This window comes from Hordeum vulgare, chromosome 5H (genome assembly GCF_904849725.1).
Source record: "Hordeum vulgare subsp. vulgare chromosome 5H, MorexV3_pseudomolecules_assembly, whole genome shotgun sequence".
Lineage (NCBI taxonomy): Eukaryota > Viridiplantae > Streptophyta > Magnoliopsida > Poales > Poaceae > Hordeum > Hordeum vulgare.
The window spans coordinates 106,890,375-106,904,405 of NC_058522.1; the positions used below are offsets into that span (position 1 = coordinate 106,890,375).

At 45.1% G+C, this 14,031-nt stretch overlaps 3 protein-coding genes across 3 annotated transcripts; 1 reads left to right on the plus strand and 2 right to left on the minus strand.

Annotated features, from left to right (window-relative positions):
- Nucleotides 1-2,795: 2,795 nt before the first annotated feature.
- Nucleotides 2,796-4,883, minus strand: LOC123398345. The gene is made up of 3 exons (XM_045092823.1): nucleotides 4,588-4,883; nucleotides 3,867-3,982; nucleotides 2,796-3,268 (listed from the first exon to the last, which is right to left on the minus strand). The coding sequence occupies exons 1-3, from the start codon at nucleotides 4,696-4,698 to the stop codon at nucleotides 2,932-2,934; spliced, it is 564 nt and encodes a 187-aa protein (XP_044948758.1). The 5' UTR covers nucleotides 4,699-4,883; the 3' UTR covers nucleotides 2,796-2,931.
- A 49-nt stretch (nucleotides 4,884-4,932) lies between these two features.
- On the plus strand, nucleotides 4,933-11,023 carry LOC123398344 (RNA pseudouridine synthase 1). The gene is made up of 2 exons (XM_045092822.1): nucleotides 4,933-5,304; nucleotides 9,915-11,023. Exons 1-2 carry the CDS (start codon nucleotides 4,947-4,949, stop codon nucleotides 10,595-10,597), a joined length of 1,041 nt encoding a protein of 346 aa, XP_044948757.1. The 5' UTR covers nucleotides 4,933-4,946; the 3' UTR covers nucleotides 10,598-11,023.
- Nucleotides 11,024-11,448: 425 nt separating this feature from the next.
- On the minus strand, nucleotides 11,449-13,097 carry LOC123398346 (DNA-directed RNA polymerases II, IV and V subunit 9B). Its single transcript, XM_045092824.1, has 4 exons — nucleotides 12,773-13,097; nucleotides 12,597-12,672; nucleotides 12,051-12,209; nucleotides 11,449-11,947 (listed from the first exon to the last, which is right to left on the minus strand). Exons 1-4 carry the CDS (start codon nucleotides 12,799-12,801, stop codon nucleotides 11,867-11,869), a joined length of 345 nt encoding a protein of 114 aa, XP_044948759.1. The 5' UTR covers nucleotides 12,802-13,097; the 3' UTR covers nucleotides 11,449-11,866.
- Nucleotides 13,098-14,031: the final 934 nt, after the last annotated feature.

The following is a 14,031-nucleotide window of genomic DNA, read 5'->3' on the forward strand; positions in this document are numbered from 1 at the left end:
TCGAGATTTTGCGCGCTGGTCCCTGGTTTCTTGCAGATAGGCCCCGGGCGCCTCCTTGTGTGCAGCTGTGCTTTTCTACTGCTCACTTTCTTTACAACTAGGTCCACTTTTCTTCTAATCAAGTCCTGGGCGTCCGTTTCCTAGATTTTGTGTGCTTTATCCCTGGTATCTCGCGGATACGCCCTAGGCCTTCTTTTTTGCAAGTAGTACCTTTATAAACAGATCCTTTCACTATTCTCTTTTTCTTTTAATCAAGTCCTTGTCCTTGTATGTTGGGGGATACTTTACCTTGTTTTTTTAACCAAACCATCTCAACATTCTTTTTCTTGCAAGGACTTATATCCATTTTTTATACCGTACAATCTTCTCTTCTTAAATGTGCATTCTATAATTTATATTTTCACTAACGCTTCTCCTTACATTTCCAAAACCTCATGGGGTGTATGTGAATGCTATCCGAGTGATTGCAGTTTTATCATTTGCTATGTGAAATTATTTTTCTTATATATTTTGGGAAGTTTAAGGTGCTTCAACACGATTAATTTCACGGAACGGAGCGGTTATGCTTTCTTTCATCACGTGTATACATGCACATTCCTTCTACTCTCATGACATCTATAGTTGTAGGTTGGAATCTCCAATAAAACCTTTTGCAGTTGTGTTTGATACAAACTGCCAAATGTACCTTTCGACCTGAACTATCCTAGCTCCATTGAGCAATTCAATTCAGCATGACATGCGCCAACTTTTATTTTGACTAATTCCTATTCTCTCCGTTCAAAATTCTTGTCTTAAATTTGTCTAGATATGAATGTATTTAATCATATTTTAGTATTTAGATACATTCATTTCTAGACAAACCTAAGACAAATTTTTTGGAACGGAGAGAGTATATCATTACTCCAAACATCCATGTGAAATGTAGGTTTTCTCCTAGTGTAGCTAGGCACCGCACAATTTTATCTTCTTCATCCATAAGTTTGGTTTTCTTCACGCCCGGACTTGCAAAGTTGAGCGCGCCACTGGTTTTCTTCACGTGAACCACCGTTGGCCGGACAAGACCAACATGTTTCAAGATGCATTGCAGGCAACAATGACAATGAAACAGGTGAAACAAAACGATACGAGAATTTTATTTGCTAGGGGGTGTTTTTTTTTCTTTGAAAGAACTCACCGCTTAATTTGTCTTGGTAGTAGAGATGTGAAACACTTTCAACAATACTTATGGAAAGAAATCTCCTGATTTTATATTTGTAAATGTTTTCCTATCTTGAATATTGCCTAGGAAGACAAATCAAGTATTATTTAAAAAACCTTAGTATTTAGTAAATCAAATACATTACAACGCAAATAAACTGCAAGTCCGTACAAAGATCACTGAATTTTGTTTAGAACTTAATAACATCGTTTGACCATTTCAGATAACATGCATGTCTCAAGAGTAACGACATGGGTGATTTTATTTTCAGAAGAACGAAGACATAGTACAGTCTACAGATTACTTAGGCCCTGTTTGGGACCACTCAGATTATATAATCCAGTTTTTATAATCTATTCTGTCTCCAAACAGGACAGATTATGGTGTAGATTATAAAAACTAGATGGACAAATTATTAAAAACTCATAATCTACTCTACCCAGCTAAAATCAAATTATGGATTGCTAATGACCCATTACCCTTGTAAAGTTGGAGTTAATTACATTCCTACCACCGTCACCCTCCTCTTTAAAAAAAACAGAGGACAGACAAGTCATTATGCAATGTAAAACCTGGATTACAGTTTATATAATCTGATCTCCAAACATGTCCACCTAGATTATTTTTATAAACCAGATTATATAATCTATCTTCATAATCCAGATTATCATAATCTACTATGGTTCAAAACAGGGCCTTAACCAAGAAAAGTTAACAACTTTAATGTATTCAAAATGAACTCGAGAGTGCTATCTAGAGGCATTAACAAAGAGACCAAAAATATGAGTGATTGAAAGAGGATTTAATATTTGTTCACATTCAAGTTACAAAACTAAAGTAAATTCCTAATGCTTTAGATCTAGTATAAAGTATCCCATCGCAACTCAAACTTCTACTCCCTCCGTTCCAAAATATAAGACCTTTTAGAGATTTCACTAGAAGACTACACACAGAGCAAAATGAGTGAATCTATACTCTAAAATATGTCTATGTACATCCGTATGTAGTTCATAGTGCAATCTCTAAAAGGTCTTATATTTAGGAACGGAGGGAGTATATTTGTATAGAGATGTAGATTAAACAAGAAAAACAACTCTTTTGGGGGGAAAGGCCATCATAGGCGCTCAGCCTAGTCCTGGCTCATTTCTTAGCACGGTCTCACAAAATTGTAAATAGCAATTCAATGGTCTCACAAAATGGTACTCCCTCCATCCCATAATATAAGAGCATTTTTGGGACAGAGGGAGTAAATAGCAACTCAATATTTTACTGTCGCCTTAGAAATTCAAAAGAAGCAAAGAATGAAATTCAAATACTTTAGTGAAGTACCCAAGAGATAAGTTTATTCTCAGGAAGTAGTCGACCAACTTGTTCTACAATGAGAACACGCAGTTAGATCCCTCCAAGGTTCTAAAGTTGAAACATCCTATCAGACACATAACTTTTCACTAGTACTCCCTCCGTCTCAAATATTTTGTCTTAGATTTGTGATATAAATGTATCTAGTCACGTTTTGCTATTTAGATACATTCATTTCTACACAAACCTAAGACAAGAATTTTGGGACGGAGGGAGTATAAACTAAGAAGCCATGGGCTTAAATCATACAACCCTACATTGTGGAACTATACCATTATCCAAGAACTCAACAGTTTTTGGGCCATGAAAACACAACAGCTAATTTACCCTGCAATAACAAAATCACAACAAACGGAAGAACATCACCAGCTCTCCTAGTTCCCATCCTCATGACCGTCATGCTGGTATGTAGCGCCACCGTTCGGTATAGCACCTGCTCCTTTCACATTGATGTCACTGAAAGGCCTCTTCCTTGAGGAAGATGATGGTTCAGAGGCATCCATTTCCATATCCTTCTGACCCTCCTCTACAGCCATGTTTGTTTGCTTCTCTTGAGGAGCACCAGATGTTGAAGCTGGAGGTGGCATCATGTCAATTCCGCTGAGCCGGCAGAAGACTTTCTCAACTGTCTCGGTGATTTCTTTCCCTAGTCCACCATTGTCAAGTATCAGCTCCCAAACCGCTTTTGAGGCTTTCTCAAGAACCGGAGTTCTGCATTTGAACAAATGAGTTAGCACTGCTTTACATTTTTGATATATTATTTCTTCTGCTTGAGGCCACGATATAAAACAGAATACAAATATTAACCCGTGTATTCCCAAAGTTAAGAAAATCACGCGCATGCTTAATGTGCCTACGCACTAGGCGATGACAGAACTTGGAGCCTTGACCCTATGAGCTCAATTAAATAGGCAGCACGCATAGGCAAGATAGGCACTAGGCGATGATAAAACTAGGAATTTACGCCCAGCACTTGCTGAACCTTATTTCACCAGTAGTACATCATATTATCAGGAGCTAGATGATCGTAGTACTTTCAGAACAAACAGTGGTTAGCAAAAACATGATAAAGAAATGTTTCGTCATGGAGTATTGTGTGCGCTCAAAGAGTCAAAGTCAAGTTCACATAATAGCTCTGTCTTTCTTTCTACTTAGCATCCAAAAGGGAATACTGTACGTAGAAAGCTGTGTATATGCTAGAAAAACAAATCCAAACCAAACAATATGTTGTAAATTTATTATTGAGCATATCATGTTTGTTCTATGCCACACTGTGTCAGTAAATCATACATAAACCACTGGCACTTACTCCAATTCTTGTCGAAGAGCATCAAACAGCTCCCTCTTGGTCTTTTTCTCAGCTCCAGGAGTCTTCAGAACTTTGCTTTGTTCCACCATCATCATGGTATTTTTCTTCATATCCTCCTGGAAATCCAATATAAAAAGGCTTAGTCCCAGTAAGCCAACTAAACCATCCCATTGATCAAGCCAATCTCGGCAAAAGCAATGCAAGGAAAGTGTGATGAGAAACACATGTCTACTACTCCCTCTGTACCGAAATATATATCGGTACAGAGGGAGTATAACATAGCTACATAGTCCAGAATGTATCTACCGCACTAGAACTCCCTAATGATCAGGGGGAAAAAGACAATGCAACCATAGCATGCTTCCGAGTGAGAAGTGTTTTTTTTTTTCAAATGAAAAGAAACGGCGCTATGGCGAGATAGGTTCTACGAGTAGGCAGTAGCAAAACGCAGAATGAACACCTAAAGCTTCTTTTCATTTTATTTTCACGCAGACCAGCAGTACAAAATGCTCGAAGAAAAAAATCCATAGCCATGGCCATCGTGACTCCTCTATTGTTCTCTGCTCCGGCCACCACTTTCCCATCAGCGACCAAACTACAGGGGACCTCGCCGCTGCGGCGCGGCGCGGCGCTGCAGAGCCACTGGGAGCAAAGTCACAAGCAGGAGGGAGAAGGGGATTGGAAAGAGGAAGGGTGTGGGGGAGAAGAACCAGAAGCATACGTTGGCCTTGAGCTGGGCGATGATCTTCATGCGGAGCGCGTCGACGGTGCCGTCGTTCTTCAGCGACTCCAGCACCTCCTCCGGCCGCACCACCTTGGGCGACGACCCCATCCTCCTCCGCGCACGCGCCCCCAAATCAGTAAATCACCCGCCACCACCTCCTTCTCCTCAACGCTCGCGCTTCAGATTTCCACCGGGATCGCTCCAGGACAGCCCGCGAGGCCGCCCGGCGGTGCTGCCGAAGGGTCGCCGGAGACGCACGGCGGAGGCTAGGGTTGGGATTTTTCCGCGGGGGAGAGGGGAAGCGAAGAAGACAGGTACCCTGTCATTTATTGGAACCGGTCTCCTCTGCGGAGGATATGACGAGATTGCCCCTCCTCCTCCCTCTCCTCTCGCCTCGCGCCGCCTCCCCGCCGCGAGCCCTGACGCCGCCACCCGCGCGCCGCCTCGCCGTCGCCGCTGCGGGAGCAAGCGTACAGGACGCGGTGATGTCGGCGGCCGCGACCGGGGAGTACCCGTGCCCGGTGTCCCCGCCCTACCCGGCCGTCTCCAAGGACGTGGAGCTCCGGCGCGCCATGACCGCCTCCGCCCGCTCCGGTGCCTACTCCTCCGCCGCCGTCGTGTTCGAGGACGAGTGGCTCGCCGTGGTGGACAAGCCCGCCGGCGTCTACTGCGAGGCCCTCCTCTCCGCCCTCCCTTGCTCCACCGCCTCCTCAGGTACTTCAAAAAGCTTAGACAGATCGTGCCATTAGCATGCAATGGCACAGCAAAATCCTCAGATGCTCTCGGCGTAGTAAATTTCAAGAGCTGTTCATGCTGATGAAATGCAGATTTGGTTGCTTTCTGCTTTGTGTACCACTGCAGCTTGTACCCATGAGATATTTAGTAATGCCACATGACTGCTTTTTAACTGGTTTAGTTTTGATATTGGAGCAAACGTGATTGGAGATTCACATAGTGAGAGAGAGCAGAAACTCCGCTTTAATTATCGACCCTATAATAGCATATCTCTGGATCTGGTTCTATCACATTTGTAGAGATGACCTTCAGATCAGCCAAGGAGCTGTCAAAGTAACCGAACTAGACTTGAGGAGAGAATGGGGGATGATGGCTCTGGTGACACACCAGGCGATCCCCCCGGTCCACCACGCTACCGCCGCTCCCTCCTCCGCATAGCTCCCAAGCCCCCCCCCCCCCCCCCGGTCTGCCCCGGCCAAGGCCCATCCGGCGGTGCGACGGCTCGCGCCGCGGTCTGGGAGTTCAGGGTGGTTACATGTCCAGGTAAGGCCTTCCAACGGTGGGTCCTCTCCTCCCTTCGTTCTGGGGTAGTTTGTGACCCCTCCATCGTCGCCGCTCTCCCCCCAGGGGCGGTTTGGGTCTCTGCGTCGTCGCGTGAGCCTCCATTCTACGCCGTGACCCTGTCCGCCCTTTTGTCCTACTTCTTCCTGTGGTCGAACCGGGCCCCTTCGCGTGTCAAGTTCTTCGGTTGGCTGCTCACCTTGTCATGCGTCCATACGCGGGACGTGCTCCTCCGCAAGCCATCCTCACGGCGGAGGAGGTTAGGTGCCCGTGTTGTGGGGCGGTTCTAAAGACCGCCGACCACCTCATTTTTGGCTGCCCCTTTGCGGGGCAGTTTTGGAGGTGTCTCGGTGTGTCGCCGTCAGGCGCCTCGGTAAGGGCCCTCCATCACGTCGACGTCATTGCCGCGGTCGGCGACGCCTCTTCGGACGCCTTCGTCCTCCTCTCTTGTTGGAGGCTCTGGAATCGGCGAAACGCCGTGGTGTTATCGGACGGCTCGCCGTCTCTGACCGCCACCCTCAAGGCCTGCCGTGACGACACAGTGCTATGGCGAGCCAGTGATCGCACTCATATTGATGTCTGGCTCGATGTGCTCAGAACTACCTGACAGCCCCCACTCTGGCTGGCGACTCCTCTTGTATTTTCCTTAACTCTCTGTGTAAATCTGTCACTCAGGAATTGGGGGTTCCCCCTTTCCTTGTAATATATTCAGGTGGTTGAGGGGCTTTCCCCTCCTCCCCCGGTGAAAAATTCAAAAAAAACATTTGTAGAGATATGGAATACCAATGAATTAACCTATCTGTAAGTGGACTTTGTTGGTTAGAGTAGATTCTCATGATATTCCGAGATGCTCTTAGAGCATATCCAACAGATGATGTATAATAGGGCACCAAAGAAAAGTTTTAGGACACCAGGAATTGTTCTGCCGTAGCAAATGATGTAAAATAGGGCACTAGAAAAAATTCTGCCGTAGAGATGATCTAAAATAGGGCACCAACTTATTTTTCTTCTCCACAATTGTATACATATTGAAACAAAATATGAGCTACGAATAGAGTTTAAACTTTGCAAGATAACCACACACATAAAGAAAAGGGCAGCCTGGTGCATGTAGCTCCCGCTTGCGCAGGGCCGGGGAAGGGTCCGGCCACTTTGGTTCTATTGTATGCAGCCTTTTCCTACATTTCTGCAAGAGGCTGTTTCCAGGACTTGAACCCGTGACCTCATGGTCACAAGGCAGCAGCTTTACCATTGCGCCGAGATAACCATACACATATCATCGACATATCGTTTCTAAACCAAAACATTCATTGTGTATAAATTTCAGTGGTGATTGGTTACTTCACCCATAACTTTTGGTCAACTAGATATCTTTAGTATGCAAACAATCATTCTTAGAGATCAAAAGTATAACCAAGAGTTCAGACCTGAAAGGCAAAAGCATTCCCAGTATGTCTGTGCAAGATGAAGCGCACAGCAAAGCAAATAAAATGATATACTCATTCTTCTGAGAATGTACCAGACATATAAACTAAAACTGAAACCTAAACTAAGTATGCATAAAAACTAGCTGTTTCTTCCAACTGCCACCACTTCCAAGTGCCATCTATTCAGATATGAGCAGATCCGGCATGTAAGAACAAATTCACCGTACAAAAAGTATGTGACTGAAACTTTCTCTAGGATTTGTTACATACAGCTCCTTACTGTAAGATCTAACACACAAGAGGAGGAAAAAAAGACAATCATTCGGGGTCACTGTAGTAGCAGCATAGTCAAACGGACTACAGCGCCCCACACCCAGCGCTTTACTCTGAATGTAAATGAATACCCATGGGCGGCTGCTATCTGGCATAGAGATGGAAGCAAGGGAAGGTCAGAAGGAGCGGACTGTGGATGGAGTATCCTGGGAGGAAAGTGGCGGCTGCTGGCGGGTGGACGAGGATGGGAACGATCCTGTGATTGATTGATTGCTTTCGATGGCACCATAGCGGCAGGAATAGATTTCCATGGCACCAAGGTAAGGTCAACAAAACTGAGGCTGTGGCTCGCCTGAGCGTGTGAAGGATGTGCGACGACCGGAGCGGTCCAGTCAGGGCCGTCGTCCAAAGCCCCAATCCGGCCGCGGGGTGGACACATCCGAGCCTGGGGTTGACGGATCTGGCGGGGCTGGATGGTTTCCGTCGGAGTAGTGGCACTGCTGGGAATAGCCAAGGCAGGGCTGTCGCGTCGTTGCCATTCCCGGTGGCTCAGGGCTGTGGCGGCTAGGAGAGTGGAGGCGCTCGGCGCCGGAGGCAGGAGGTGCGGGACGCCGGATGTGGGGGAAATGAGCAGCAGGGAGGAAGGGCCGGGAAGTTCCCCTTGGTGGTTGGGCATGCACTCTGCGATTTTTGTTTTGCGTCAGCCACTTCGGTGTTGTATATTTGCAGCACGAGAGGACAAAATATGCGGCTGCCCCCCAAAAAATACAGCGCTATATAGGGATAGGGCATCTGCTAAATGCCCTAAAAACCGGTTTTCTGGGCAGCTGCTCTATTTCGCACCATCTGTTGGAGATGCTCTTAGTTTGGAAATAAGAATTTATATGTCTCATTTTACTTTCAGACTGAAACGCACTATGGATGTGACGATAAGCTGTGTATTTATGTGTGATGAGGACAAGGGTTATTGAAGCCCATAACGTACGCAAACTAAGCTTCTGTATCTTATTTTGAGGAACTTAGTATATAGCTATATTTTACATATAGCAACACATGTACAAATGTGAAGCTGAGCAGATGAAGAAGCAGAAAAGTTTTCAGAGTTCTGGCATGCTACAAGACTCTAAGAGGCTATGGGTACTTTGGCAGACCAATTGATTCTACAAAGAAAGCCAGCACAATCTAATATATGTACGATTAAATTTACCATTTTTCTATCAAATGTACTTTGGATAGATAGACCGCATTTTCCTATTTAGAAATTTCATGTGTAACTGCGCATCTAGTATTCTTGCACGAAATAATAGTCAAACCATGGTATCTTGAAAAAATAATTGTGAGATGATCAAATGTATTCCCCCACTTGTTAGCAAGTCCCGACAGCAATATTTCTTTTGAGCAAGCTTCTGATAACAACTTAAAGCCAGGTTAGGAGTAACATGGAGATTACCCATTGTGATGTGTATATTTTGACTTCAAGCAAACATTCAATATTTAAGTCCTGATATAATGTTAGAATTTATAACATTATTACAGTGCTGCTAAAATAGCCTTCACAAATCACAATTTAAGATCGTGACCTGAGTATTGAGTTCACCATCCAAATCATACAGGAGCCAATATTTGGAGCTTTCAATGAATAACGCTTCCTAGATATATAAGATTTCCTTTGACCATATTCAGGCCTCAGTTCCCTCAAACTTGACCTGGAATTATAATTGCTCTTCTAATCTGAAGCTTGGCTACTTCTGAATGATAGACTCGATACTAAAGAGATGCTTCAAAGACGAAATATCCAGGTTAACAAAGAAATAAACTGCATTCTCTGCAATAATGGCCAGCTTGAGACCAGGGATCGCCTCTTCTAGGACTGTTGCTTCAGCAAAGAATTCTGGAACTTGCGATGGAAAACATGGTCATTATGGCCAGTTCATCCTTCAACAAGCCTTTCTTCATGGAGGTCTTTGTTGTAGCTGCCTTGAACATTTGGAAGCAGATAAACTCTAAAATCCTTGAAGGTGTAATCATAGTTTAGGCATTTGATCTTTCATATTCAAAAGAGGCATTTTCCTTTTGTACAGAATCAAGGAGGAGCGTGTGACTCCCCTTTAATGCTGGCTTGACGATCTGGGCTCGGCTCCTCCCTCTTTTTACTCCATTCCTCCATGTACACCATATGTACATATCCTCTTGTAAATACTTCTAGTCTCAATAAAATGTTACTGTTGTGGCCTCCCCTACAAATTTTCGCTAAAAAATAGTTCCTATTATTACTGAATTGTTATCTCCTATCTGTAACTGAAGAAAATTCTTATATATGATCTGCAGGGGATCCTTCAAGTAAGCCCAACCTTCACCTGGCAAACAGGCTAGATCGTGATACTAGTGGTCTCATGGTCATCACCAAATGCAACAAAGTCGCAGCGAAGCTTGTGAAGGCCTTTACTGAGCACAAAGTGAAGAAAACATATCTAGCCCTTTGCATAGGTTACCTACCAGCATGGGAAAAGGTTAAGGTATGTTCTGGTCATGGGCGATCAAAACACGGTGCTTGGCGTGTGTACGCTATGTCTGATGTTGGCCGAACACTACCAGGGGGTTCCTCTGTAAGGGACATGAGCACAAAATTTGAAGTGCTAGGGACAGATGGTAAAGGCCAGTACAGAGAACCATCTAATGTTGACATTGATGATATAGAGTCGATTACTGTACAAGAGAAAGCAGCTGACCAAACTTCAAATGTTGATGTGAAGAGCCACATGGTTTTTGTTAGAGCCTATCCTCAAAGTGGACGAACGCACCAGATTCGTCTGCACTGCCAATATCTTGGGATCCCTATCAGAGGTGATGTCAAGTACGGAGGAGTGATTGAGTGGAACGGTGTGGACTGTGATGGCCATGCGTTGCATGCAGAGAGCTTATCATTTGTACATCCGGTCACTGGATTGCCTGTCACCTTCCAAGCACCTCTCCCTTCATGGGCAAATGAAATTATTTCAACAATGGGATGAAATTCCCTTGACCTTATTGTGATGCATGACCCTCCAGTTCTGCTGAAATTTTTAAGCAAGACCAGCATTGAACTGCCAGAAGCACCTCTTGGAGGTCCTCACGAGAACAGCATTCGTCGGTAACCATGAAAAGAAGAATTCTAACAATTGTTTGCAGCTCGGCAATGGCTTTCTTGGTGAAGAATCTTGGACAAATCACAAATGTACTTGTTGAATAGGCTATCAAAGTACTGGATTATTATTGTAGCCCAGATTTTGACTTTGGGGATATGGCAACTGTAACCATGAAATTAATTTGTTGCTGTGTAGCAATATCAAGATGGCTGTTGTAGCAGTATTTTCAGTGCTGCAGTTGTAACCATGCATATTGTACAATTGGGTATCCAGTTCTTGAGCAGTATATACAGAGTATGTTCTGTTGCACCACACTTTTAGGATCCAGATATGGAGGTACAATAGAAAATGAAATAGGGTAGATCGTTTCCGTATATCAAATGCAACTCTGCACAGACCAGCTTCGTACTTGGTTTTATTTTTTTAGCAAACCACTGGAAAATTATTACTACTACATGTCTGGTTAATGTTTTCAGGCAGTTGCGTAAGAGTATGCCAGGTGAACCAAAAGAGAAGTTCTTCAAAATTATCCAAGTTCCTCGGTTTTCTTAGCTCGAGCTCATGTGAACACAGGGATATTTAGTCTAGTGGGCTCGTTTGTTTTCCTCCTGGAGATGTTAAAATGATGATCTGCACTTCATGCCTGTTCATAGTTGTTGTAACATTGGTGCTGGTACATAGCTGATTCAGTCATCACTAGAAAACTAATAGTTACATATAAGAGTGCCATGATGAACTAAAACCCAACAGCCGACGTAAATCAAATATATTTATGTTCCTCAGCTCATCGTTTGCTGGCATGAATGACAATATTCAGAACATGTTCCATTCTTCGTTTTTTCATTTAAAAGAGAACATGTTTTGCTCTCGAAATTTACTGCTCAAGCTACCACAGAGAAGTGCAGAAGGGAACAAACCACCAAGAGAAGAAAAAAAAAATGTCCGCATACCATCCTTTGATTAATGGAATGGACCACAGGGATATTTTTACCCCAGTGGACTCGGTTGCTTTTTCCTCATGGAGATAGAAAATGATATGACGCCGCAATGCATCTGAATCATACAGTCAATTCATGCTACTTGGGGAAAATATCTCTGGGGAAGACGCAGACTGTTGCATCGGTGGAATTCATCATCGGTTGGCTGATGGACACATCATTCTCTCCATCGATGGCCGCAGCTCGGGTTGCAGCAGACGAAGAAGAGCGTCATCCCCTCCTCGCCTCTCGCGGTGGCCTATCGAACACAGCCGAATCAAGGTGAGGTTCTTGTTGAGGAAAATTGTAGCTAAACCTCTGAGCAATGGCAACTGTCTGTGTTGGGCTTGCATCTGTTTTACCTGGAAGAAGACAGCTTCGCCGTGGCCACAGACGGCGCAGCGGACTTCCTTGGTGCGGGGAAGGGTGGGGTCGCCGGCGACGTCCTGGAGCACCTGGGTGAACTCTCCAGCGCTGTGGTGCACCACGTTCCGGTAGACACAGTTGTTGTCTGCAACCTCCTGCAGTTTCAGGGCGTTTCAAGGTCAAAACAAGAACCTAGCAGCAACTGGCAATTGCATTGAACAAGCTCTATGCTTTTCTCGCAAGTTGATAGCATGTGCTGCACGTATTGTCTTTCAGTTCAATGTGCTCCAGCTCACTTCTTCCTCAGACCGAGAACAGCACAGCAGTCCTTAATCTACCGACGGACTGTAAAATCTAACATGCCACATTAATTCACTCTTTCCCCTTTTTTCTCCCCCTACTGGAATGGTTATGCTTGGTGCTAAAAAAATCAGAGGTGTGCTCTTTTTTCCCCCCAGCTTAACCCTAGTTTTGCTGATCCTCTCATCTTATACAGGGACGACGTGGTGGTATATTTGGATGGAAGAAGAAGAAGTGGTGACCTGGTGGTCGCAGTTCCTGCAGGCGAAGAGGAGCACCTTCTGGTCCCTGTCCTCCTTGGGATACAATATGTTGTTGCTGCGCCCCGCAAAAAGGAGAGAAGGAAACGGATCTGCTAGGTCAAATCCATGGCGGCCCAAACAAGGAAACAGCAAGGAAAGCAGCAGCTTGGGCTTACCATTCACGGCAAAACTTCATGGCACTCATGGCTGCTGCTGGGTTGGCGAACGAGACCTCCTGTCGGCTGATTCGATGCTTCTCTCTCTCAAATCAGAGATCTTTGCTACTCTTGGCGTGGAGCTGAGGCCTATCCCCTACCCTTTGCAGGAAAGTGGATGGAGCTAGGTCGGTCTCTCGGAGGGGAAGCAAGTCAAGATGAAGACGCCTTTCACTCTTTGGGGGCTGGGCTGGAGCTGGAGCTGGAGTGGAGTCAAACACAGAGTGCCTCACTGCTTTGTTTCTCATGCTTTTGCGATGCCGCCTGTCTATGGGGACACCGCACCACATACAGAGAGGGGCAGAGATTTCGTGATGATAGAGAAAGCCAACGGCACGCTTCCACCAGGCCAATTTGTTTTGTTTTCGGAACTTTGTGCTTATTCGAGTGCATTATATTGATGTGAATAATGCGATGCCGCCAACCGATCCCTTATCCGACAATAGAGAAGGAAAATTTTGGTTCGGCTCCGATTCGTTAAACCGAATATAGAAGAATAATTTATCCTTTGGCGATTATCCCACGCTTAAATTTACTCCATCACTATCGCTTGAAGGAAAAGTTTAGCCTATTTTTTGCCTTTCCCCCGCCACTTCTTCTTCGCCGGCGTACCTCCCGCTGGCCCCGACGCTACCTCGTTGCCTTTCTTGGCCCTCGCCGCCCTTCTGCCCGTCGTTGAGCCAGTTCAGCCCCCGTCACCGTCATCGGAATCAAGGTGAAACATCGTCGTTGTTGCCATAGTCGATTCGTTGGATTGCTTCGAATCTTCTTTCCTCTTTGGTGGTCACCGTCGTGGCCATAGCAGATTCGTTGGATTGCTTCGAATCTTTTTCCTCTTTGGTGATGGTCGTCGTCGCCATAGTCGATTCGTCAGATTGCTTCGAATCTTCTTCCTGTGTGCCGGTCGCTGACGTTGCCATAGCCGATTAGTCGGATTGCTTCAAATCTTCTTCCTCTTTGGTGGCCGCCGCATCTGACCTTGCTTGTGCTCCGCTGTAGGTCATTCCCATGCTTCGTTGTTTATCGGTTTGGCTGAAATGACGGTGGTTGCCTAGTGCACCACCACCACACCGTAAGTGTTCGAGGATTTGCCTGGGTGAGTTTTTTTTTATTCGTTTCTTTTTTAGATGGTCTCCGAGGACTCGTAGTTATACGAAGAGGAAGAAGATGCAAAGACTTTAAAGCCGTTTTAGGCATGATTTTCAATGATGATATTTGGC